Source organism: Eptesicus fuscus, chromosome 10 (assembly GCF_027574615.1).
Source record: "Eptesicus fuscus isolate TK198812 chromosome 10, DD_ASM_mEF_20220401, whole genome shotgun sequence".
Taxonomy (NCBI): Eukaryota; Metazoa; Chordata; class Mammalia; order Chiroptera; family Vespertilionidae; genus Eptesicus; species Eptesicus fuscus.
The window spans coordinates 58,394,444-58,421,945 of NC_072482.1; the positions used below are offsets into that span (position 1 = coordinate 58,394,444).

Here is a 27,502-nt window from a genome sequence, read left to right on the forward strand (position 1 = left end):
ATGGAGTTCTTGGGTGCCTCAAGCAAAAGAATTTCTTGAGGCCCCTGTGGGAGGATGGGGTTTCTTGGAAAGCTTTATTGATGATGTAAAATTAAGGGGGTTCCCCTCCAAGGTCCCATCCCTGTCTGTCTCCCCATGGAAGAAGTCCAACCTTGTCTTCGGCAGGACTACTGCCAGAGTTTCTGTTCCATATTAAAGTACAATCCAGCCCAGCATCTGGCTGGCTTAGCTCGTGTTCCCAGCTGCAGTCCATTGCGTGTGGGGTCCGCACAGTCATGGGCTATGAGGCTGTTTAAGGCCACATGGCTAAGGAGAGAGAACAGGTGAGCACACGGGTGAGTGTGGGTTATGGAGCAAGCAAACCTGAGGGAACTCTTTGTCTGGGACTGTAACCAGGAGCGTCTTCAAACTAACCAATGAACTTTTCAAGATTTTGCTTGCTTCTGATGGGGTTCGCCCCCTAGCCAATCCATTGTTCCCCAGGCTAGACTGACAGGCCTGGACCTCCCCTGCACCACCCTGACTTCGATTGCACAAGTGCTTATCTGCTTCTTCTCCCCGCAACAATCCAGTACCCAATGAGGGAGGGGTGTTAATCCCCTTGGAGGAGCAATGCTGTGTAAAGCTTACAATATCTGACTTCCCTTTGCTTTCTTTCCTTTATTAATATTAACTAGCTAATTACAACAACAGTAGGGCCTTGTCCACTTATGCAATCACTCATCTATTCATCACACATTTTTGAACACTTACGATGTTCCAGGCATAGTTCTGGGACCAGGGATATAATGAGAAGAGGGATAAGGTGCCTGCCTTCAGGTAGCTCACATTCCAGTAGGGAATATCTGAGTCCACCTACCAAAGCCAATCAGGCCTTGTCTTACTTTTTCATTCTTACCACTTTCTCTCCTCAAAGGGGTAGGGTGAGGTGGGGAGAATTAAGCCCTACCTCTTGGAGGGCAGTATCTATATAAATTACTTGAAATTCTTCTATAAGACGATTTATCTCTTCTCTCTTGTTGACTTAAGAAATGTTCAAACCTGTACAGAATTTTAATGAGTTTATTTGAGCCAAACTGATGACAATTGCTGGGAAACAAAATCTCAAACAATTGAGAAAACTCTCTGAAAAATGGCTGTTTAACCATTTATTTTATACATCAGAATCAAAGGGGAAGATGGTAGGAGATTACATGAAATTCATTGATGATAGGTTAGGGAGGCAGGGGAAAGCAAAGGGGGGGATCTCTGGGATTGGATAAAAAGTAAAAGGAATAGACACACACTTCTTTTACACAGGTGGTTACAGGATATTCATGTTAACAATTACCACAATAACAATAGCAATGAGGGGCTCTGTGGTCTCCTGCTCTGGTGGGAGATTGTGCCCTGAAGGGTCTGGAAAAAGGAAATTTCTCTGACATTCCAAAGGTATGTTATCATGGATGCAAAAAGATAATAGACAGGCTCAGTTAAGGGAAAGATTGACCTTTGTCAAGAAAGATACAGGCCTAGGACACAACCACCTGCCAGGAGGTCACAGTTTGATTCCTAGTCAGGGCTCATGCCCAGGTTGCAGGCTCAATCCCCAGTGGGAGGCAGATGATCAATGATTTTCTCTCATCATTGATGTTTCTATCTCTCTCTCCCTCTCTGAAATTAATAAAAATATATTTAAAATTTTTTAAAAATAATAAAAAATAAAAATAGCCAAGCAGAGCCAGCCCCAGTCAGTTCAAAGGACTTTCCTTTCCTCTGTGCTATGTCCCTTGCTTGAGAATAAACTTAATAAAATCTGTCTGATAATTTCTCTGGGATTTCCTCTCAATTTCTATCTTGGGGAACCCAAGAACCCCAATACTGATAACATTTTGTGGCACCTCAGATGGGCCCCCTTGTGTTCTCATAGCAGAGAGACAAGGTAGGAAGAAGACAAGTCAGACTCATGGTGTCTGAGGAGCAGTGAACCTTTGATTCAGCATCAGTATGACTGGTGAGTCTGCCTCCAACCCTCCTGCTCCTTTCTCCTTCCTGGACAGATTCTGTAATCTATCACATTCTGTTTGTCTCTGTCTTTCCCTTGTGTCCCTGAATGTGGCTCAAACCACTGCAGTTGCACTGGCTCAGAGTGGCTGACCAGTGGGCAGATGGATTGCTTCCCTCTGTCCCACCCTGGGTATCTAGGGTTAAAGTCCCTGAAATTGGGTTTGAGTCCCATTGCAGACTTTATGTTCTATTTCTGTTTTGTGTTCAGTAAGTCTCTTAGAGAAACTTTGCCACAGTTTTGTGGAAACCAGTGGAGTAGTTAAAAGCCTATAGGGCACTGGCCACTTGAAGACTCCCCTGAAAGGACAAGTGGGTCATGGAATGGGATAGATGGGCATTAGCCAACCCCCTTCCTGCCTACCTGAAGCAAATGTCCATGCAGCAAGAACTCTAAAACCCCTCACTCACCACCTATGGCAAACCCATTTTAGGTTTTCAACCTTCTGCAAGACCTCTGCCCTATTGTTTGACAAGTCATTGTTCGTCTTCCTCACACCTGTCCTTCCTACTTTGGTGCCAGTCTGGCTACTTGTTGGGTCTCTCTCTTCAGTTCTTCCCAGTATTTCTCCTGTCTTCCTTCTTTGACTTGGGGCCCTGAAGTCTGTGACCTTTTATGTCAACTCTCTCCTAAGACCTGTGTCCCTGTGAATTCTCATTGCTATATCTGTGAGTCCAAGTTCCCTTCAACCTGGACTCAAAACATGTGGCTTACCAAGGAAGATCTTTTTCCTCTCTTTCTCTGCCTCATTAAACATCTGATTCACTGTCACTATACACAGATCGGGGCAGATTAGAGGTTAGCCGAACCCAGACCTGATATGAGGTCGGAGAACTGGGTATTTCCTACACAGGCTTTGGTTCCCTAGTTGTCCTCACTCTGGCTCTCCCCTCTCACTCTTCTCCCTCTCCTGTCCAGCTCTTGCTAGCTGTCTTCTGTATCAGTCCAATTGGGACCAAGAGTGCTCTTATTTCCTTAATGACCACTCTACCCAGCTCTTGGCCCCCTGATGGTTGGCCACTATCATGGGAAAGGCTCCCAGCATTGTCCCAAGAAATTCTCCCCTAGGACACATCCTCACTAATTGGAACCAATTTAAGTTGGATCATCTAAAAAGGAAAAAATTAGTTTTCTTTTGTAATGAGGCCCAGCTCCAATATTCTCTTTGGGACTGAAATAAATGGCCTGAGAATAGTTCTTTGACTTTTAATGCTATTCTCCAGCTGGACCTCTTTTGTAAACGCAGCAGTAAATGGTTGGAGATCCCCTATGCTCAGGCGTTTGTGAAACTATACCAGGGCCCAAAGCTCTGAGAATCTTGCTGTCTCTGTGTGGCCTCACTCTCAAACCTGACTTCATGCCCACCCTCTTTTGACCCCCCTTTTTTTTTTTTTTTGGTCCCCTTTTAATCTGGTTCTTGGGGCCCTCCTCAACCCAGTTCAGCCCTTGTCACTCCATCCTGCTTGCTGAGAGTCCCCCAAACCTCCCTGCTCCTAATTCTTCTGCCCCATCATCTCCTTCCCCTACTAGAACAGGGAGAGGTTTGTGCTATGGCAAATATTTCCTGCTGCACGTATGTAAACACCAGTGGACAGACTGAAGAAAGAACAAAGAAGATTCTAAACCAGGCAACACACAATCTTAATAACCCCACTGCTCAAACTATATGGAACTCCATTAAGGGATACCTACTGAATATCACTTAGCTTCTTCCCCACATGTGAACCCTGGTCATTATCTTAAAATTTTAAATGACTTTTTGGCCTTTGCCTCAACTTTCTTGTGAAGTTTATTTCTTTCAGATTGTGGCAATTCCATATCAAGTTGATGGTCATGCAAGGCTTCCAGCCCATCCCAGAGAAGGAATACCCATGTCCTTACCCCCTTTCTAGGTCAGACAGTGAGAGAACTGTATTCCTCCCAAGTATAGGGACAGCACCCTTGTTCAGCAGGAAATGGTTACAGAAGAAGAGAACTCCAACCCTAATCTCTTAAGAATAAGGAGAACAAAATCTCTTAGGAGGAAAATGAGTCTGAGAATGGAAAGATACCAGGTGGCCAGAAAGCCAAGTTAAGATAAGGTGGCTAGAAGGAAAACTGGATAAGCTGATTGCAAGAATGTCACCATCCCTCCACTCCCTTGCTTAAAAAAACAAAACAAAAAACCCCAGAATTTTACCTCCTTTCTAACTGCTTACTTTTCTTACCCTGACATGGAACATTCCAAAAGCCCTTCTTTTCCCAAAGCCTGTCTTTTCTTGTAAGCCTACTTTGTCCACAGCTTATAAAAGCAGACAAGCAAAGGCAGTCCCTGAATCAGTTCAGAGGATCTTTCTTACATCTACGCTTTCTCCACTGTGCTCAAGCATAAGCTTAATAAAATCTGTCTGGAAATTTCTCTGGGTTTTTTTCTCAATTTCTATCTTGGGAAACCCAAGAACTTCAACGCCGTTCACAAGTTAATAACTGAAAACCATTTAGAGCAGTACCTGGGACATTGCAGATATTCAATAACTGTTCATTGCATAGCCATATAGTGCAGAGTCCCTGGAGGGAGAATGATCTTGGAATATTCAAGGGTCAATATGGGCAAGGACACTAGTTTAAACATAATAGAATAGCAAAAGCAGAGAGTGATGAGATCAGCAGCAGGAACCAGATGGAGCAGAAATTAGAAAGAATTTTAGATCTGCTTTGGATGGGATGGAAAGAAACTGGAACGTTTCAATCAAAGTACTGCCATGGGGCCATTTGTGCTTTAAGAAGAACACTATACTTGAAGACTGAAGGAGAACAACAATGGAAGTAGGGAGACCAGATGAGAGGCTACTGTAGTAGTTCAGGTGAGATCATGGTTGCTTAGACTTAGGTGGCAACAGTGTAAGTGGTAAGAAGTAAATATATTCAGAGAATATTTTAAGGTAGAATCATTAAGATTTGCCAATGTGGAAAGGAGAGAGGAATTATAACTAGTTAGAAATACACACATTTGGGGGCTAGGTAGAACTTATTAACCTAGAAAAGAGTGAGAGAGGTATGGGTTTGAACGGAAAGTCAAATTCTGCTTTGACCAAATACAATATGAACTATCAGACGTCTAAGATGAATGTTGAGCAGGTGGTTGAGTATAAGTTTGCAGCTCAGGGGAGAAGTTAATATTGGAAGTAACATAGGAACCATGTTAAAAGACATAGACTGAGCACACATATTGAGTATAGCTAGAAAAAAGGACCAAAGTCTGAGCCCTGAGACAGTTCCACACTTAGGAGTCAAGAAGAGCAAAACAATCAATGGAAACTGAGAAAGAGGCTGAGATGGGAGGAAAACCAGGAGGGTGTGGTCTCTGGTGATGAAAGTGTTTCATGAAGGCGTGATTAACTGTCAAATGCTTCTGAGAGGTCAAGCAAGAAACCACTTATTTCAAAGTTATCATTCACTCAGCTCTATTTTCTCATATTTTCAACTATTATATTGTATAGTTATTTTTTGTCCTCTCTCTTCTTATAGATGTTCCTTAATATTAGAGAACATGTGTTGCTCCTCTCAGAACATCTACTATCCTACTTACTGAATAAATGTTTGAATAGATGAATCATGTAGAATGCTATAAAATCTAGAAGATGCCTAACACAGAATTAGTAACTAGAGACAGTGTGACCAAGATGTCTGAAGTGTTTTCCTTTAATACTGACATGTGGGCTTTATTCTGCCTAGAATGAAAGATATCCACCATACATCTCAAACAATTGCTAATCACAATCTAGCTGGCATTTCTATTTTTTTACTCTAATGTTTCACGCAAGGTGCAGTCCAAAAGTAACTCTTTACCTGATTTCCATTTATACTAATAAAAGAGCAATATGCTAATTAGACCTGACATCTTCCAGATGTCCTTCCGGATAAAGCCATGGTGGTGGGAGCTGAGGCAGAGGTGGTTAGGGGCAATAAGGCCGGTAGGGGAGGGCAGTTAGGGGTGATCAGGCTTGTAGGGGAGGGCAATCAGGCTGGCAGGGGAGGGCAGTTAGGGGGTGATAAGGCTGGCAGGGGAGCAGTGAGGGGCATCAGGCCGGCAGGCAGAGGTGGTTAGAGGCGATCAGGCAGGCAGGTAGGCGAGCAGTTAGGAGCCAGCGGTCCTGGATTGTGAGAGGGATGTCTGACTGCCAGTTTAGGCCCAATCCCACCGGGCCTCTAGTATGTATGTATGTGTGTGTGTGTGTGTGTATACACACACACACACACACACACACACTAGAGGCCAGGTGCATGAAATTCGTGCACGGGGGTGGGGGGGGGTGTCCCTCAGCCCAGCTTGCACCCTCTCCAATCTGGGACCCCTCAAGGGATGTCCGACTGCCCGTTTAGGCCCAATCCCACCGGACATCCCTCTGACAATCCAGGACTGCTGGCTCCCAACTGCTCGCCTGCCTGCCTTCCTGATTGCCCCTAACCGCTTCTGCCTGCCAGCCTGATCACCCCTTAACCACTCCCATGCCAGCTTGATTGATGTCTAACTGCTCCCCTGACAGCCTGTTTGCCCCCAACTTCCCTACTCTGCTGGCCTGGTCACCCCTAACTACCCTCCTCTGCAGGGTTGATCGCCTCCAACTGCCTTCCCTTGCAGGCCTGGTCCCTCCCAACTGCCCTCCCCTGCTGGCCATCTTGTGTCCACATGGGGGCAGGATCTTTGACCACATGGGGGCAGCTATCTTGATTTTGTGTGTTGGAGTGATGGTCAATCTGCATATTACTTTTATTAGATAGGATAGAGGCCTGGTGCACGGGTGGGGTGTCCTGGATCAGGGTGGGGTTCCCTTGGGGTGTGGAAAGGCCTGGGCAAGGGGCCTGTGGTGGTTTGCAGGCCAGCCACGCTCCTGGTGACCCAAGCAGAGGCCCTGATATCTGGAATTTATTTACCTTCTACAATTGAAACTTTGTAGCCTGGAGTAGAGCCAAGCCTCCTGCTCGCTCCATGGCTGGCAGCTGTTTCTGTTTGGATTTGTTTACCTTCTATAATTGAAACTTTGTATCCTTGAGTGGAGGCCTGGGCCCGCCAGAATGTGTGGAAAGCTTGGCTTCCTCTGTTGCCAGGGAAACCCAAGCCTCCCTTCTGGTAGCCATCGTGGTTGGGGTTAATTTGCATACTCGCCCTGATTGGCTGGTGGGCGTGGTTTGGCTAGTGGGCATGGCTTATGTAGCAGAATGATGGTTAATTTGCATATTTTTCTTTTATTAGAAAGGATACACACACACACACACACACACACCTTCAGAGGTTCAGAGGTCTTCAGTAATTTTTTGTCACATTTGAATAATAGCATCATTATGGTACATAAGGCTAAGTTGACATTTCATATTACATGGTAATTAACTTCAAAACCAAGACAAAAGGAGCTAATAGAAATATAGGTAATAGGAATGACCAAATTCATAAGGGAGGTGTGGCTGCGATGTCATACCCAGAAAAAGGGCATGGCATTTTCCCCTGGGGCTGCACAGAATGGGCTGGATACAGTTAAAAGGTCAGAGCTATTGTCTCTGGAAAAGAAAGTTAAAAAACAATAGTTTTGAGTAACAAGAATATCAGCATCCAAGTTGTGGATGTAAGCATTCAGCATCATAACTAGCTATTTAGAAAATGTGGAACGGACAATAGAAAACAACAAAGTAATCACAACCAAAACAGCATCTGCCTAGAGATCAGAAACACCTGCCACGTGTGCCAGTGCCACAGAAAGCCACTCATCTATGAAGCCAGCCTCTCTCTGCTTGGCCTTAGGCACTCCACTGCGGGCTCCAGGTGATTATTTTCCTAGAATGCCACATTTCAGCTTCATGGCTCTTTGGGTTAGTTGATTTATGGTGGCTCCCTGAGAATAATTGTTCATCTTTGATTCCTGTTGACTCTCATACCAAAGGATTGAGAAAGAATTTTCTCCAATCTACTGACAACTTGCATTAGTTTTTATATTTGGACTAGAGGCCTGGTGCACGAATTCATGCACATTGAAAGGAAATTAATTAGAAGAAATATTTTAATATTGAAATTCGCCCTTTATAACAGAATTCACAATCAACGACAACCAAATTCACAATCGACAGATGGAAATACACACGTGCAATTGGCGCCAGTGAGAGCTTTATATATATAGATAAACTTGCTTAATTAGACCTGCTTTCTGATTTAAACTTTTTCCAGCCCATAGAAGCACCCCAACTTCTCTTTCAGGTAATTGTCAGCAGCACAGCAGTAAATATCAACCCGAAGCAGATTATTATTGTAGATCACGCAGGGAGAACAAAGGGTAAAATATTTAACTGCAGCAATGTTTGACTATATTCTGTGCAGTGAGAAAACCTGAAGTCATTTTCAAGTTCCACCATTTCTTATTTCTTTTCAGCCGGATCAAGTTTCTAAACTTTCCAAATCTCCATTTTCCAGCTAATGAAAAGAAAATAGGATTCTACCAAGTCTCCTATCTACCTACTCCAGGACTTCTGTGAGGATCAAATGAGATGAGGCACGGGAAAACGCTTCACAATTTGGTTAAAGTGTAAAATGTTTGCACCTGGCTATAAAGCAAGTCATGCTCCTGGTCTGAAGAAACTCCAAGGAGGCTAGTTGCTAGGGAGAGGAAGCCGGGCATTGCTACGTGACGTCATTACCCGGCACCCACAGCCACCATTTCCAGGCTGGGCTGGGCTGTGGGCCACATTTTGTGTCATGGGATTTCGGCAGTGTTGACTGCGATTTGGTGGGCTGTCACTCGGGGTGGTGACGGGGCCTGTGTCCCACTTGGGAGAAGCCGAGTGTTGCTTTGTCGGCGCAATGTCTGCAGTGCTGTTTCTTTGTAAATGGCCAGTGTGCGTCATGGCAGCTCCTGCATTGAATGCCTACTCCAGGTGGTCAGTGTGTGTCACAGTGACAGGTGGGATCTTCAGAGGGGCACTTAGCATATTAGCCATATATATATATATATGTGTGTGTGTATATATATATATGGATAGATAGGTAGACTAGAGGCCTGCTGCATGAAATTCGTGCATGGGGGGGGGGGTGCCTCAGCCTGGCCTGTGCCCTCTCACAATCTGGGACCCCTTGTTCAAGGTCTCTGGGCCTGGCCGGTGAACAGGGCCTATTGGGGCTTTCCTTCCCCCAGCTGCTGGCAGCTGGCCCCGCCCCCGCTGCTGCCACTACTTGCCATCTGTGCAGTGCTGCCTTCTCCCCCACCACCAGTCGCCTCCTTCTGTGGGTGACAGGCATGGGATGCGATAGCTTGGCTGGCCCTGCACACCTGCCACAGCATCGCTGGCCCTGGGCCTCCCTCTGTGGGTGCCGGCAGGGTGGCTCCACAGGAGGAGGCCCCACCCACCCGCCACAGCACCGCTGGCTGGGTAGCCTGGGCCTCCCACTTTTGGGCGATTGTTCACCCAGCAGAGGGAGGCCCTGCCAACCTGGCCGGGGCTCTGCAATTGATCGCCATGCAGAGTGTAGCCTGGGCCTCCCTCTTTGGGGCAATCACGGAGCCCCTCCCCCCCATCAATTGCCCCGCCAGCCGGTGGCCTAGGTATTCCTCTTTGGGGTGATTGATCACGGAGCCCCCCCCCCCCCCATCAATCACCCTGCAGAGGGTAGCCTGGGCCTCCCTCTGTAGGGCAATGACGGGGACCCCCAACTAATCGCATTGCACCTGCCTTGGCTGACCTGGTGCCAGTGCATGTCATAGTGTGGTCGTCCGGAAGGTGTCTGACGGTCGTTCTGCTGTTCAGTCGTTCAGTCAATTTGCATATTACACTTTTATTATTATAGATAGATGTTTTGTAGGAACTTATGGTTCCCAGTCCTTTCACTAAATCTTACTCTGCATGTGCCCTGTCAAGTAACACCACTGGCATTCTAAGTTCTAAACTATTGCATCCCCTGCACATAGCTTGACATTATATTAGATACTTACTCACTACACACTTGGTGAATGAATTTCAAGAGTGACACTACCAAATGGGACAGATCTGGAGGATGGAGTGAATGGGCTGGAGATATTTTTGTTTGGAGTCAGAAGCTTGAGTGCTGCTGCTGCTGCTTCTTTTTCCTTTTTTTTTTTTTTTTGAGTGCTTTTTTCAAATAGAGTTGTCAGAAAAGCAGGGATTAAACCTTATGCTATACATTCCAGGTCATTAGGATCTAATGGTTAAATGTAGCATTTCCCAAACTACAGTTCAATGTGATATGGTACCAGGGGGAAATTTCCTATATCAAGGAAGCTTGGGAAATCCTGGATCAAATGTTTCAGTTTAACTTTAAAACTTCTCAAAGCCTTTATTTACTATGTCACTGTGCTTTGGACTCTAAAAGGGAGATATGCTACACAGTGCTAGGTCTTGGGAATGCAATACTGAGCCAAACAGACCTGTTCTTCGTGAGTTTATGTTCAGTGTGTGAAATAAATACCACCCAATTATTTATTATATACATAGTAAATGATATAAAGGAAAAGGTCATTGATATTTTATAAGTAATAATGCAAAACATACCTCTTCCACTCAATATAAAAGACTGAAGCACAAATATTTCTCTTCAGGCTTTCATCAGCATGGTTCTAATAGTCTACCTTAGTTTGAATAACCTTGTCACAGGTCTAACATATTTCCCTTGCTAAAAATGCATTACATTTTCAGAAGCAAAGTCTAGAGGCAAAAAGCAATATACCACTCATTTGTGAAAAGGTCAGAATAAATACCTCCAGATGCTTGATGAGAATAGCCCCAATTTGGGGGGGTTGCTTAAATTAGAGTGATGTTGAAACATTAAGATATGTACTGTGGTCTATGCTGCAACTAAAATGAATGTGGACTGATGCAAGGATCTGATCCACAGTGGTTCCTACTGAAAGTAGCAGATTTGAGTAAGCAAGTCTTCATCAGTAATGCAAACCCGAACCAACTGCACTTGGTATATTGATTTCTAAATGACAAGGTTCTTATTTTTATAGATGATCTTTTTAACAGGAAAATACAACGATTTTAATGTGTCATTAAATGCTCTTGAGTTTATTTTTTCTTCTTTTTATGAACATTCGCAAAGCATGAACTATGTGCTAGACCAGTGGTCGGCAAACTCATTAGTCAACAGAGCCAAATATCAATAGTACAACGATTGAAATTTCTTTTGAGAGCCAAATTTTTAAACTTAAACTTCTTCTAACACCACTTCTTTAAAATAGACTCGCCCAGGCCGTGGTATTTTGTGGAAGAGCCACACTCAAGGGGCCAAAGAGCAGCATGTGGCTCGCGAGCCGCCGTTTGCTGACCACGGTGCTAGACACACCACAAAGAACCAGCGAAAACAAAAAGGAAAAAGCCTGGTTGTGTTTTATTTATCCTTGTGATGCAGGGAGTGGGGGTGGGGGTAAGCTAGAGGGAAAGCCAAATTAATCACTTTCAGGAGAAATCAACGGGTATGTGAAAGCATGCTGGCATTCTAAACCTTCAGATTTGTCTTTACTTCACGTTGGTCATTCCAGCACATTATCAATCAACAAAAATTGTTAAGTATTAATGACCTAACTATTTAATGAAGGTCCTAAATGACCTAAAAATTGAGTCCTTTATCAATGAAGGGGTACTATAAAAAATAGGTGTATAGTTGTTTGTATAGAAAATAATACAATAATTAATAATACAAGAATAAACTCTTCCGTGTACTCACAACTGTAAACCAACTTTGCTCCATCCTGTTAAGCCTACTAGATTCCAGTATGACATTGGTTAATAAATGTGAAGAATCAAATTTGTAATTCATGTTTGAGAGAATTTAAAGGATTCTTTTGTCAAATAGTTATATTTATAATTACAAAGTGTCAATCTCAAATCAACCGAAAAGAGGCATTTCTCTCCTCTCTTCTTCCCAACACTCCTATGGGTAATTTTTAATATTTTCAGACCAGGAGATAATTACATTTAGAAAACACGTAGGAGGATGATAGAACTAAAAAAATGTAAATATTTTGACTGATTCCATCCTAGTAACTATGAATGGGATTGACGATTGAAGCAGACCAGTTATGCCACTCTAAAGCTGCCTTTTGGGATATTGATTTTAAGCTGGTTACTAAGAAACAAGCCTCAGAAATAACCTTTGACCTTCACCTCTTCCCTGCCTAAGAGATTCAGACAGAAAAACCTGCTTCAGGAAGGGAACCTTTGCATAATCACCTCAAGCATTAGGTAGGAAGGATCCAAGCAAGGCCGTGTTTACTAGATGCCCTGCTATGTCTCCTTGTTCCTAGGCTGCCAAGCAAAATTTGCCTGCCAAGCATGATGCCCTCTTCCTCAACTATCTATAAATTTACCTTCTTCCTTCAAAATCTCAGACCCCTACCCCATTCTTTCTTCTTTGTCCATGACATATATACCTCACTCTTTTTGGAATTTTCATGCTTATGTAAATTCCCTATGCACATGTATTAAAATTTTAATTTTCTCATATTAATCTGTTAATTTGATGAGCCCAGATAGAAAAATTTAGGTTGATGGACCAGGTACAGAAGGTCACCAGGGCAGAAAGCCCCGGGTGCCTAGCAATGGGCAAAACTAGGAACAAGGACCTCACCCCCAGGGTAACCTCTCCTTCCCTAGTATACCATAGGTCATGCAGTTTAGGCCTTTGATCTTTTATATCATCAGTCATGTGATTCGGATCCTCCCATGGCATGTTGCTAGTCATGGAGTAGACCCCCTTGGAAGAGGAAACAAGGGGCCAAAGAATGGCTTCATGTTGACTCCCATGTGGGTCCTTGCACACACTCCCTTAAGTATTAACCCCTAGGGATAACATCTAGGTCTCGTTGTGTTTCAGCTCCAGGCCCAGAAAAGCAGCAAGTGATGCCATGGCTGACATCAGGACCAGCTGCATTGACTAATGAACCCTGGCCTGGCCTCGACCAATCAGTGGAGACCATGACTCTGAAAGGATACACCTGGAAAGCTGATGAATATTCCATTGAGATTCTCCCCTGGGACCTCCCCTAAAGGTCAATTTTATTCAATTATGATCAGGCTACTTTAGGTCTCTAGATACATAAGGTGCTTAATTCAACTCTATCCATGGCTAGAACTAAGATCATCCAAAAGCAAAACAACATTATGAAAGACAAACAATTATTTACTTTAGGTTGAACTTATTTCCTTCCTGGTTAACAATGGCAATAATTTTAAAAAATTTTTTTTATTGATTTTAGAGAGGAAGGGAGAGGAAGAGAGAGATAGAATGAGAGAGGATAATTGATTGGCTGCCTCCCACATGCTCCCTATTGGGGGTCGAGCCCACAACCCAGGCATGTGCCCTTGATTGGAACTGAACCTGGGACCCTTCGGTCTGCAGGCCAACGCTCTATCCACTGAGCCAAAACAGCTAGGGCAACAATGGCAATAATTTTAAAACACATTTTCATTTTCTTAGGGGGTTCACTACCAAGGATGAGTTAAAAAAGCATATAGATTTGTGGCCTTCTCTAATTTTCTTTACTACAGCCTCCTTTATCCCTCATAGCTTTTATTTCTTAGAGGAACTTTCATGACTGGTATAAGACTAATGAAATTTCAATGAGTTCCCTAATAGGTAACTTGCTTTATATACATTTCATTTCTAACTTCTAGAAATAAAGACAGACAGAATTTTTATTAAATTTTTAATAAACCATAAAATTTAAATATTAAAAAAGAGAAACAAAAAATAGATATTTAAGCCAGCACTAACTTGTGTTTCTATTCTCTCTCTTGGTATCGGAGGCTTGACTTACCTAGGACTAGAGTAATACCGTTATGATGCTGGTGTAACTCATTAGAATGAGTAAGTGAAAATGGGCGATGGCTTGATAAAATTTGCTTTCCAATCTGGAAGTAAAGAGCATTAGTAACTCACATGAGCCCACAGCAGAGACTTGCCCGGGTCTTGTCTGTGGAAAAGTATGTCTTACCGCACTTGCTTCTTCACAGCTCAGCACTCCCTGGCATTTTGATCCTTTTGCCCATTGATGCTCACTTCAGTCTGTCAAAACATCAAGGGGGAAAATCCCCAAACTGAACAGACGAATAAACACTTTTAATGTGAACAATCATATTCAGATCAACCTCTTTCAAAAAAATACAAGTCAGTGGGTTTTTTTTAATCCTTAAATAACTCAAATATTGCTATTTTTTCCGCCTGTATTAAAATGGCACTTTTCATTTTATGGACGTTAGCCAGTTATTTGCTACTTGCTTTAATTCTTCTCTGATCTCATTTCTATTTGAGCCTTATCTCTTCTATTCCAGAATATTTGATCTTTGACTAAGTTTATCTCATTTTGTGAATAAGTCTGCTATTAATCAGTGAAAATCACAGAAGGGAAAAAGAAGCAGTGAGCACCAGTGAGATCTCACTTCAATATATATAGCTTTTATAAGAAAAACATTCATTTTTATTGTGCAATCTAAAACCATTATTGTATGATACTAGGTATAGGTCTTTTAGCAAAACCAAATGGGCCGACATTCAATATGGACAGCTTACAAGAGACAAAGTGTAATGCACAAATACTTCCAGCTGGTAGAATTTTAGCAGCGTGGTGATTAAGTGCAGCAAAATTTCCCTTATATCGAGTAAGAATCCAGTAACCTCTGGATATTTTTGGTAACATTAAGAAAAAGCTACTGCGGTCAGGAGATCAGTAATCTTTAGACTTCAAAGACTGGCTGCCAGAGACCACAGTGAAATATTAGACCTGAAGCCAATGAAAAACACTAACTTAGAAACGAATCGTTTTCCCAAAAATGCAAAATTATCCTGTACAGATGCTTAGTATACTAGGATCTGACAGGTTTACAGTGGTAAAACAGCAGAGATAAATGATAACATTATTTATATCTTTACCACCTGAAGGATACAGATTTAAAAATCAGCAGCCAGAACACCGATGACAGCTCCTGAGACAGGTTATATCCTATGCCCTACATTCATTCCAGGCTGTGATGGCCAGTCTGAATGGTAACGCGTAAGAGTGAAAACAGTGACCTAGTATGTCAGTCAGAAAGTACTGGAAAAGTGACAAAATTGTATGTTATTAAATGACAAAACATATTTTGAAGCTTTATTTAAAAATCTCTCACTGTTCATTATCAAAGTTACAAGATTGTTTGCATACCAATAGACGGACTGTAAACAGGAAATTTTCATTAAGGAAAGATGGGTTTACTGTAATTTGATCTTTTACAAAAAACTGCTGCAAGTTATTGATAACAGAATTTCTCTTTTACTTTCTTAAGTCTAATTCTCTTGAAAATTAAACCAATGTTTCCACTCCCTTGAGCTAAAGTTCAACCATGGTCACCTTAGGAAATACCCCTGTTTATTTGTTAATCAGAAATACAAATTGAGTGGCACATATTTCCATTTTCTTCTTAGGCCAAAGGTTTCAGCTTCATTATATTTTACAAGAAAACAGAAGACTTGCAGTGATCCTGTAGTCTTTCCTGTCGCAGCTGAGGTTTAATGACGGCAGTGGAGGAAAGCAGTGGTGATGCAAAGCAAGACCAGCCCCAGTGCCCTTATCAGACATGGAATCTTTTTCCTGTTTGGCTTGCAGCAGGGTTTCTGGTCAGGCTGCCTCCACCAAACCTGACTGAAGCAGAAGGGTAACATGCTCTGGTAAATCCTGTCATTGCTGATCCTTCAATCTGTGGGTTGTGGGATGATACTAATATGGAGAAAATTATCCGGGTAGCTCAGATGTTCACTCAGCCACTGTAGAGGTGTTTCCAACATTGGCTCAATTCCATGAATCATCACTTGATTCTTTCTTTCCCCATCTATTCCAAGAAAGAAATCCAATAATAATCAACATAACTTAAAACAGTTGAAGAAAAAAAAAATCTGTCTTTTAAGAGTCCTTAGTGAATTAGATGCATTTTACAGCTTCAACAGATTAAACCTGGTCTGTCTCCTAAGCAGGAAATGTGGACATGGAGAAAGTTCAGATGTTGCAATATGTATCACCCAAAACAGAAACCTGAGGGTTACAATGAATTCTGATAAAAATTCTGTTGCTATATGTGAAAGTATTCATTCTTTCTTAATTACTGTGCTTACCTAAGATTGACGTTAGTGAAACTATAGTGGAGAAAACAGCCCATTGTACCCACTGACCAAAATTTATTTTAGCTATACATTAAAAACTGTACTATCCGGCAATTAAAAATGGCGGGTACATGAAGTAGGTCATACATATTTAAAACAAATAAAATAGATATGTGGGTAGAAATCAAGAATAAGATCTGTGTTTAGGAAGATGTTTAATAAAACAGATGGAAGCTATAGGTTAATTTTCAATAAAGTTGTTCAAATACATATCAGAAAGTTTTAGAGACATTATTAGAATAAGAGTTAAAGTTTTAATGAGAAGGAACTGAGAGTGACTCAGTGACTTCTGTTTTAGTCATGAAACCTGATTGACTTTTGTTAACACCCATTCGATAATTAAAAGGGTGCTGTCATTCACACTTCTCTTTTAAATTCAAATTTTATTACAAATTAAATTTAAGGTGAGTTTTACTTCTTTTATGATTTTGGGATGATATTCTGACAATCTTTAAAGTAAACAGAAGCACCTAGGAAAACAAAGAAAGCAAAACCAAACCCCTCTTTTGGGGGGGAAAAAGGAAAAGAAAGAAACTGTGTCATTCTTTTAGTACAATTCTTAGTTTGTCACTTTTAGTCTCTTCAAAATAAAATATCTAAACCTCTCAGCTTCCTGGAGACGGAAGACAACAAGAAAACAGGGAATTAATGGAACCACATGAGAGGGAAATACCCTACTTTACCCCCATTTTGCTCTGTTCAAAATGACTTTTGCATCTCTAGTGCTCTGATGTCTAGGCAAAACAGGCTAATGATGTATGGTGGAAATGGCTTGGCTGGCACCTGAAACAAGAGACCCTTTTAAAGAAATATTTAAACTTCCTGTTAGAGGCAGCACAAGTCCTGGGAGGTGACAGTCAACAAATTGACAATAAGAGAGGGTACAAAAACACTACAGAGAATTGCTAAAAGAATGCCAAAAATACAAACTTAACACACTATCAACCCCCCAAACAGCAAAATAAAAATTCCAAACAAACTCCCAAATCACTGTCATAGTTTAAAACAATTTTGGAAAAAAGACATCGCCTCATAATACTACTAACCAAAAAAATGCTTTCATGTTTTGTCTGCCAATCTTTGTTGCATCTATACAAGCTTTTTACACAGTTGTGATTAGTGTTAATACAATGATTGGTAATGATGAGTATCATCTGTAAATAAAAGATTAAGCTGTACACAGAATACTATAGAAAGCAGGGTATTTAGTCCTTTGAGAAGACTGAAAACGTTGGTATTCAAATGGATACACCTTCCGCCATCTGGAATGATTCATACTTCGTAAATTCTAGATTGCCAAACTTTACTGTATTAAATCTTTCTTAGAATATTTGAAAACATTTCCGGTGTAGTTCTCTTTATATTCTTATTATATATTTCTTTGAAATATTTTAATATTCTCAGAATCTTCCTCCTACTTAGCACTGAGTCAAAAAATGAAAGAGTAGTGGTATAAGAGTAAAAGTTCCTTATCTGTAAAGTTTTTCCTTAAACCAGAGTCACTTTTGGATATTCTGAAACAGTAGAAGAAACAAGTTACAACTCAGTATCCAAAATACTCTGCCTAAAGTATTTAAATGCGGGAGCAAATATAACATAGTGTGTGCTTGAAAGGCAAAAGACTAGCCCTGTTACCCAAAAGGATACTTGGAGTTTAAGTTGTACAACAGAAGCTGGAGAACATAAACACGATTAACCCAGTGAATCACATTATCACAAACCTGAATAGGTGGCACTGATTCTATGCTTTAATTTTAGGCCACTTTTAATCTGCAACTTAAAAGGTGTCACTGACTAAATTTATACAACGAAGGAAGTGGATCTAGTTATATCCGTCAACACAACAGTTTAAAATGTTAAATATATTATTTCGGTAATAGTAGTTACGGATTCTCTCTTATTCATCACTGTATCTCCAGTGCCCCCCACAGTGCCTGGCACCTTAGTAACTAGTCAATAAAAGTTTTCAGGGCTTGGATAACTTTGCTGCTGGTAAAATACACTGTCACAATAAATTTTTTGAGACTAGCTTTTAATGGCTAGCAGGACTATACAGAAGAGCCCTACCTATACAGACTGTTGGTTATTATAACAACAAAAAATCAAAATGTTCCCAATAAGCCAAGAAGTAAGTATATATGCTAAACTCATGCTACCATAAATAACAGCAAAGCATGACTGTACTGTTGGGACAGGGAGAAAGGTCCCCTTAGTTCTTCTGGCCTGTTGTAATACAAACAACATACAGCAGATTAATAGGAGAAAATGAAAATTTTAATATGGGGAATTCATATAAGCATGAAAACTCCAAAGATAGTGAGGCAACATTGGGTATATATGACACTTTGGGGTAAAAGAGAAAAGAGGAGATGGGGTACTAGATTTCAGAATGGGTGATTACAGGTAGTTGAGGAAGCATGTGGCAGCAAATTCCTGCTAGGCAACTGGGAAACAATGGGACACAAAGGTATCTAGCCTCACTTGCATGGTCTTCCTGAGCAACACTAACAAGCAGGGTGCCCATTCTTTTTTTTTTTTTTTTAATTGATTTTTTACAGAGAGGAAGGGAGATAGTTAGAAACATCGATGAGAGAGAAACATCGATCAGCTGCCTCCTGCCCACCCACTACTGGGGATGTGCCTGCAACCAAGGTACATGCCCTCGACCAGAATCGAACTCGGAACCCCTCAGTCCACAGGCCGACGCTCTATCCACTGAGCCAAACAGTTCAGGGCCAGGGTGCACATTCTTAAGGTGATTAAGTCAAGGCTCCCTTCCTCAAGCAGGAATCTAAGAAAAAGGGGAAGTAAAAAACTCCCCAAGTTTGTTGGCCTTGAACTGATTTCGATTTGAAATAAACTGCATGCCAGGATGGCACATTTTGGGGATGCTCACTCCCAATTCCCACAATATACATTCTGCTAATATCAGAAAGAACAAAATGGAATGGTGAAAAATTTTAGCAGAGCTTTTTTTTTTTTTTTTTCTAGCAGTAGAAAGGAAACACTTGATGATATTGCTGAAGTAAATCATGTTTTTGGTAAATATGCCTTTGTGTTTCAAAATGCGAATCTAGAATTTAATACTTGGGGATAAGAAATATGTCACTTCAAAGCAAATGACTCAGGAGAAAAATGTTACTCCACACTTCACCCACTCAGATTCTTTTTGGAAGTTAGTTTGATGCTTTAAAGCAGGCAAACACTGAGATGGTAATTAAATGAACTAGTTCTATGTAAAGTTTTCTCAGTGCACTTTTTGGGGGGTAACTTGGATTTCAATATAATTTCAAACATATGGAAAAGTTGCAAGAATCCTAATATATAAAAACCCTGGGTCTGTCATGTCCACAACAACTGGAGGCTCGACCAACCGGAAGTCAGTCCTAAATTCAGTGCTGGGTTGCAGTGGCGACCCAGCACTGACTGCTGAGGAGGGCTGCAAATCAGGCCCGGAGAGAGGCATGAAGGAAGAAGCAGGGTCTAATCCATAGCCTGTGTGGCAGCTGCTGATCAGCACTTGCCTCTCTCTTTCTCTCCAGGCCCGTCCAGCAGTCACGTCTCCATTTCTCTCCAGGCCTCCACCAGGGCTGCTATCAGCCCTGCCTCTGATCAGGCCCCATTGATAGGCCCAGAGATGCTGACTGGCAGAGAAACCGACCAATCAGGACCAAATCTGGGTGAAGTGTGAGGAGCCAATGGCTGCATAGGAGGCGGAGCTTTTGACACTGACTGGCATAGAAACCAACCAATCAGAACCAAATCTGGGTAAACCATGAGGAGCCAATGGCTGCCTAGGAGGTGGAGCTTTTGACGCTGACTGGCATAGAAACCGACCAATCAGAACCAAATTGGCCAGCAGAGAAAGGCAGCTGGGGGCAAGATCAGACCTGAAGGGGAGAGCAGTTGGGGGCAAGATCAGGCTGGCAGGAGAGGGCAGTTAGGGGTGATCAGGCAGGCAGAAGCAGTTAGGGGCGATCAGGCTGGCAGGGAAGGGCCATTGGGGGCGAGATCAGGCCGGCAGGGCAGGGCAGTTGGGGGAAACCAGACCAGCAGAGGAGGGCAGTTGGGGGCAGGATCAGGTCGGCAGGGGAGGGCAGTTGGGGGCGAGATCAGGCCAGCAGGGGAGGGCAGTTGAGGGCAACCAGGCCATCAGGGGAGGGTAGTTGGGGGCAAGATCAGGCCGGCAGGGGAGGGCCATTGGGGATGAGATCAGGCCAGCAGGGGAGGGCAGTTGGGGGAAAGATCAGGTCGGCAGGGGAGGGCAGTTAGGGGCAATCAGGCAGGCAGGCAGAGTCAGTTAGGGACAATCAGGCAGAGAGGTTAGGGATGATCAGGCAGGAAGGCAGAGGGGTTAGGGGTGATCAGGCAGGCAGGCAGAGGCAGTAGGGGCGATGAGGCAGGAGCCAGCAGTCCCAGATTGCAAAAGGGATGTCTGACTGCCAGTTTAGGCCCGATCCCTGTGGGTCCCTGACTGGAGGGTGCAGGCTGGGCAGAGGGAACCCCCCTCCGTGCACCAATTTTGTGCACCGTGCCACTAGTCTATATAATAAAAGCCTAAGCGACCATTACGGCGGAACAACCAGAACAACCAGTCACTATTATGCGCACTGACCACCAGGAGGCAGATGCTCAACACAGGAGCTGCCCCTGGTGGTCAGTGTGCTTCCACAGGGGGAGCGCCACTCAGCCAGAAGCTGAGCTCAAGGCTGGCAAGCCCAGTGGCGGTGGTGGGAGCCTCTCCCACATACATAGCAGCGCTAAGGAGCAGTGAGCTGAGCAGTAAGGAACAGCAAGCAGGCAGGCAGTAAGGAGCAAGGGGGTCCTGGACTGCGAAAGGGATGTCCGCCGAGGAGTCCTGGACTACGAAAAGGCACAGGCTGGGCTTAGGGACCCCGCTCCAGTGCATGAATTCCATGCACTGGGCCTCTAGTATTATGTAATAATTTCAAATTTTATCAACAATCACCATTACTTTTACTCCAGTCTAGGATCTAGTCTAGTAACCACACATTACCCTTAATTTTCATTTCTCAAGGAAACCAAGATGGCGACATAAGGTAAACACCTAATTGTTGCCTGCCACAACAATTTTGAAACTACAACTGGAAAACAGAGCGCACACCGTCCAGAACCACCGGAAAGCTGGCAGAGTGGAAAACCTACAACTAGAGAAAAAAAGAGAGGGGGACGCTGAGCCTCAGGAGCTGTGGAGGTGCGGAGATCCGTGAGCGCGGAAAGGTAGGCAGCTAAATACGCGGCAGGCTTGCTCGCAGCACACGGAGAGGGAGGGCAGCAGAAGCTGCGTGGCTAGCTTTCTCGTTTGGGAGAAAAACAAAACCTCCCGACTGCACTGAAATCCAGCTGCGGTCGGGGAGAAACTGGTCTGTTTGGCAGCGGGGGAGGCTCGAAGGCTGCCTTCTCTCAGAGGCGTGCAGCCATTGATTAGGGCACGGAGGAACCGGATTAGGGCACAGTGCAGACCGTAGGTTTTATTTTTCTCCTGAAAGAGAAATCCAGTCACTGGGAGGGAAACAGTGCAGACCGTAGGTTTTATTTTTCTCCTGAAAGAGAAATCCAGTCACGGAGGAACCGGATTAGGGCACAGTGCAGACCGGAGGTTTTATTTTTCTCCTGAAAGAGAAATCCAGTCACTGGGAGGGCTGTGCTCAGCTTGGATGGGGCGGAGTCTCAGAATGGCGCAGACAAACTTGGTTTCCGTCTGTGCCACCCCAAGAGCTGCTATGTAGGTGGGAGACGGAAACCAAGTTTGTCTGCGTCATTCTGAGACTCCGCCCCATCCAAGCTGAGCACAGCCCTCCCAGTGACTGGATTTCTCTTTCAGGAGAAAAATAAAACCTCCGGTCTGCACTGAAATCCAGCCCCAGCTGGGGAGAAACTGGTCTGTTAGGCAGCGGGAAAGGCTCGAAAGCTGCCTTCTCTCAGAGGGACGCAGCCATTAATTCGGGCATGGAGAAACCGCCCCTCTTAGGGCGGAGCAGACGGGAAACCAAAGCTTGTCTACGCAACCCTGAGACTCCGCCCCATCCAAGCTGAGCACAGCAGCTCTCCCAGCGGAGATACTGCTGATCCTCACAGTCAACTGGCTTGGAGATCAACTCCCGCCAGTGATACCAACAATCCCAACCACTCCGAACTCCATTTTTTGGGGACACGCGGGGGACCCAGACGCCTATGGGACTCTCAGCCATCGGTCGGCGAGTGAGAGTGACTTTTCTGTTGGTGTGGACGACACCAGATTTCAATCACTCTCATAAGGGACACATTCAAGAGGCAGACTCAGTGAGCACCAAAGCCCTACTGTGTCTCCAGCACAGCAATTCTTCCGTTATGGATACAGCAGGCCCTCACAACCAATTGGACTGGAGTTCAATTCCTCCCAGTGTACCAACAGCAATCAGGGCTTTTAACTAACCAAGACTTTCCACTCAGCCCACAAAGGGGAGTACCAAGAGCGACCACCTAGGGTGATTGGGGAAGCTGAGCTACCGGCCCCTATAGGTCACTGACCACACAAAGCCACTCCATCAACACAGGGAGGCAGCCAAAATGTGGAGACATTGAAGTATGTCACAAGTAGGAGAGATAGATGAAAGCAAACTAATGGACCACACAGTGTTCAGAACCATATTTATAAGGTTACTCAAGAATCTTCTAAAAACCGCTGAGAAACTTGAAGAGACCTTCAAGGACCTAAATGAGAATACCAAAAAAATAGAAAAGGACCAGTAAGAAATTATGCATACACTGTCTGAAATAAAGAATATACAGAGTAGACCACCGCACCCGAAGAGTCAAACCAAAGATCTGGAATATGAGGAAGAAAAAAACACCCAACCAGAGAGGTGGAAAGAAAGAAGAATCCAAAAGTGTGAGGATAGCGTAAAGAGCCTCTGGGATGGCTTTAAGCGTAACAATATCCGAATTTTTGGGGTGCCAGAAGAGAGAGAGCAAGATACTGAAAACCTATTTGAAGAAATAATGACAGAAAACTTCCCCCACCAGGTGAAAGAAATAGACTTACAGGTTCAGGAAGCGCACAGAACCCCAAACAAGAGGAATCCAAAGAGAACCACACCAAGACACATCATAATTAAAATGCCAAGGGCAAAAGACAAAGAGAATCTTACAAGCAGCAAGAGAAAAACAGTTAGTTACCTATAAGGGAACACCCATACGATTATCAGCTGATTTCTCAACAGAAACTATGCAGGCCAGACAGGAATGGCAAGAAATATTCAAAGTGATGAATAGCAAGAACCTATAACCAAGACTACTCTACCCAGCAAAGTTATCATTCAGAATTGAAGGGGAGATAAAGAGCTTCACAGATAAGAAAAAGCTAAAGGAGTTCATCACCACCAAATCAGTATTATATGAAATGCTGAAAGGTATTCTTTAAAAAGAGGAGAAAGAAGAAAAAAGTAAAGATAAAAATTATGAACAACAAATACATATCTATCAACAAGTGATTCTAAAAATCAAGTGAATTAAAAATCTGAGGAACAGAATAAACTGGTGAACATAATAGAATCAGAGGCATAGAATGGGAGTGGATTGATAATTCTCAGGGGGAAAGGGGGGGTATGGGAAGAGACTGGACAAAAATCATACACCTATGGATAAGGACAATGCGGGGGAGGGAACCGGGTGATGGGGAGATATGGGGGGGGGGGGAAGGAGAAACAATTGTAATAATCTGAACAATAAAGATTTATTTTAAAAAATTTTCATTTCTCTAAACTCTGGACAGTTTTTAGCATTTTGTAATCTTGGCCACTTTGAAGAGTACATGTCATTATTTTATAAAATGTCAACAGCAATTAAAAAAAATTCTCACCCGAGGATATGTTTTTATTGATTTTTAGAGAAAGAGGAAGAAAGAGAGAAACATGGATCAGTTGCCTCCCGTATGCATCTGACCCAGGATTGAACCTTAAGCCAAAGTATGTGCACTGACAGGGAATCAAACCCACAACTTTTTGGCATATGAGATGATGTTCCAACCAAGTGAGCCACTCGGCCAGGTGTCCACATAGCAATTTATAAACTAATTATTTTAATTAATCTTGTAAATATAAAAACAGTCATTTGTAAATCCTTTGGGTTTGTGACTTAAGGAAAAGGACAGAAACAAATGTCAAAGATGTGTATTTTCTTTAGATAGAGATGGAATTCAGTTCACTTGAAGAGATCATATATCAATACAGAGACCATCAGAATAAAATTTCATTTCTTATATGTTTCTCACTTTTAAGTCCAAGTATTATGAAATAAGATTGAAATGTATCATAATTTTGTATTATCACCAATAGCCTGATCACCTACTTTAAAGCATTTTTGTTCTTTTTAATCCTCACCTGAGAATATGCCTTTTTTTAAAAATTGATTTTTAGAGAAAGAGGAAGGGATTGGGAGAGGGAGAGAAACATTGATGTGAGAGAGAAACATCAATCAGTTGCCTCCTGCATGTGCCCTGATCTGGGACCAAACCCATAACCTAGGTATGTGCCCTGACCAGCAATCAAACTTGCAACCTTTTGGTGCATGGGATGATGCTCCAACCAACTGTGCCACCCGGCCAGGGCTATATGAGTCTTTTATGCCTAGACAGGAACATATTTCTTTTAGAATTGCAATCAGCACACTGGTTTCAAATTAATAGGCAAATCACTTAACCTTCTGAGTCTGTTTCCTCATCTTAGAGTGTGGATAAAGAATTCTAATCTTCAGGGTTGCATAGAGGTTTAAATGGGATAGCCAAGTAAAGAACTTAGCACAGGGTTTGGACATAGTAGGTATTCAAAAAACTGAGTGACTTTCTTCCTCATTCCTCCCTTCCGCTCACTCCCTAAAAAAAATACGTGTCAAATATATTACTAATAGTGAAGACAGAAGATCAGTTTTTGAAAGGTCATGGTTTAGTATCAAGTAAACACTCATTGTGATTCTCTTCCTGAACACAAAGTTATGAGAATAATTGTTTTACTGCTAACATGCAAAAGGCTATAATTTGGCCTCATATTAATATATACTCTGTATATTATTATGCAGTATGGCACATGAATTTTATGAATGTGTTAAGACAAAAAGTGATAGCAACAAAAAAATCCAAAGACTAAATCATTATGCAAACAACAGAATGAATGACATTTTGAAAAATTCCTCGAGTGTTGTAAACCCTCTGGATTAAGCCAGCAGTGCTCCCAACATGTATATGCAGTAGAGCACATCATGACAAGTCAAATGAGCCCTATTGTACTATGATTATGTTGCTTAATAGGCCTTAGGTAAGGTTCTTATTTTCTTAAAAGACGAAAACATTCTTGGAAGATGGGGGGTCGAGGGGGGGCACAACTTCCAAAAATTTTGCTATACATTTAAAAAATACTATTTGAGAGCTCACAGTATGTGATGAATATGTCTTTTGGAGATTTCTATTAGCAATGGCTCATAACCTTCCCCATCCTAATCTACATTTTAACCCTATTTTTTAGCCACTTTTCAACAAAGAATATGACCTAAATGTCTTTAAAAACAGGTCACTTGAGATTCTAGAGAGAGGCATAAGTTTCATTCTTACCATTAATAGGTATACTAAATATGAAATCTCCGAATTTAAAGGAAGCTAAAGAAATGGCTGGTATATCTTCATGGGAAAATGATTTTAATCAGAAAATTTCAGTTTAAATAAAGAACTTTCTTTTTTAGTTCACACTCGTGAATATGCAATAATAGAAATCTAACACCATCCACTATAACTATGTTTTTAGCTTTGTGGCTTCACATTTACATTTTATAATTCAGCAGAAAATGACTTGGTTTGTTCTTTTGAAATGTGTGATGCTGAAGGTAAAACTTCTAAATAATACTGAATACTTCTGAAAAAGTTTTAAACAAATAAAGAGATGAGCCTTTTGATTACCACTGGTCTGAACAATTTTGTTCTGTCTGACAAATTCTGTAACCTCTGATATGTTCATTAGTAAAATGCCAACTAATTGAATCCATCGACATGAAAAACCACAGGCTGAAATCTGAAGTGCATACATCATGTTGAAGGATTTTGACTCAGCCTCAGCAGTAATAGTCAGTGAGGTCAGGTCAAAGAGGGTTAAACCAAGTCAGGATATAGCCAAAGGAATACATCAAACGCTGATTTTAAAAGGGCAATTAATCTTAGACAGAAATGCTTCCTGGGGAATGAGATCTCAATCTTAAGAGCACACTACATGATGTAGCAGTAAAAATGAACATATACAAGCTTACAGAGCTTTTATCCTATGATCACAAACAGAAGGAGAGTGCTATTTATCAGAGAAATACAAACTCATTTAAAAATACTTACATTAACTTCTTCCGGATCTATACTCACTTAGCCATACAAGTCTTAATGAACATGTACTATCACAGTTAATATATACCACATATCTCTTTCAATGCATAAACTTTATATATCTTAAAAAATTATTTCTGCCTATAATATTCCCAGAACCTTGACTATTAACATTTTATACAAGATTTTCACAACATGGCCATGTTAATTTTCACTGACTTTTGCTTATAATCTTTATATTTCATAATGAGGATATAACCCAAAATTTAAACTAAAAAACAATCCCATATAATTAGCTATAATTACAAATAGGACACTTATTAAATTAAGTAAGACCATTTAAATAAACTAAAAGCCTCCTAACAATAAAATAAAAATGTGGTAAAGTTAGAAATTAAAACTTTTTCATTTACTCCCCCACCCCTCCTACAATTTTGAAAATACAGGTTCAAATGTTTTGATCTGGTTTCATAAAACAACCAGTAATTCCAGTTGGGTATAATAAAGCCCATTAATATTTGTCAAGTATGAACAATAGAATAGTTCAGAATTGTTTCATTTAAAATATAGGCGATAATTACACAGTTTATACATGGCCAGACTGAGGTTGCACAGGACTTAGTTTAATGAAGAGATGACTAGCTTTTAATCACCTGCATGTGTTACTATCTTGTTAAGGGAATTTTGTTTTCTAGTGCTAAAGGTGAAATATTAATTGTGCAAGTGTCTGTTTCCACTTCTAAAAAGCCATGTTAATTCATTTAACTTCTTGAGATTTAGGTAAAGAACAATAATTGAGGGAAATCAGAGGCATCTTCTGACAAGTCCAGTAACCTCATCTTCATTAATGGAGAATAACAAAATAATCAGTTTATTACTTCCTTGATTTTAGAAGACATATGTCAATGGATTAACTCACTAACAGATTCTA

General features: G+C 42.0%; 1 protein-coding gene across 6 annotated transcripts in view; it reads right to left on the reverse strand.

Moving 5' to 3' along the window:
* Nucleotides 1-13,750: 13,750 nt before the first annotated feature.
* Nucleotides 13,751-27,502, reverse strand: part of ATG5 (autophagy related 5) — a 122,778-nt gene continuing 109,026 nt past the window's right edge. For 4 of the 6 annotated variants that reach the window (XM_008155160.3, XM_054722050.1, XM_054722051.1 and 1 more), the window contains one exon: nt 13,752-15,886. In XM_008155160.3, coding sequence (XP_008153382.1) covers nt 15,750-15,886 — 137 coding nt within the window. In that variant the 3' untranslated portion in view covers nt 13,752-15,749. Of the gene's footprint in view, nt 15,887-27,502 lie in introns of all 6 variants that reach the window. The other 2 variants (XR_008557226.1, XM_008155212.3) reach the window with 2 other exon arrangements.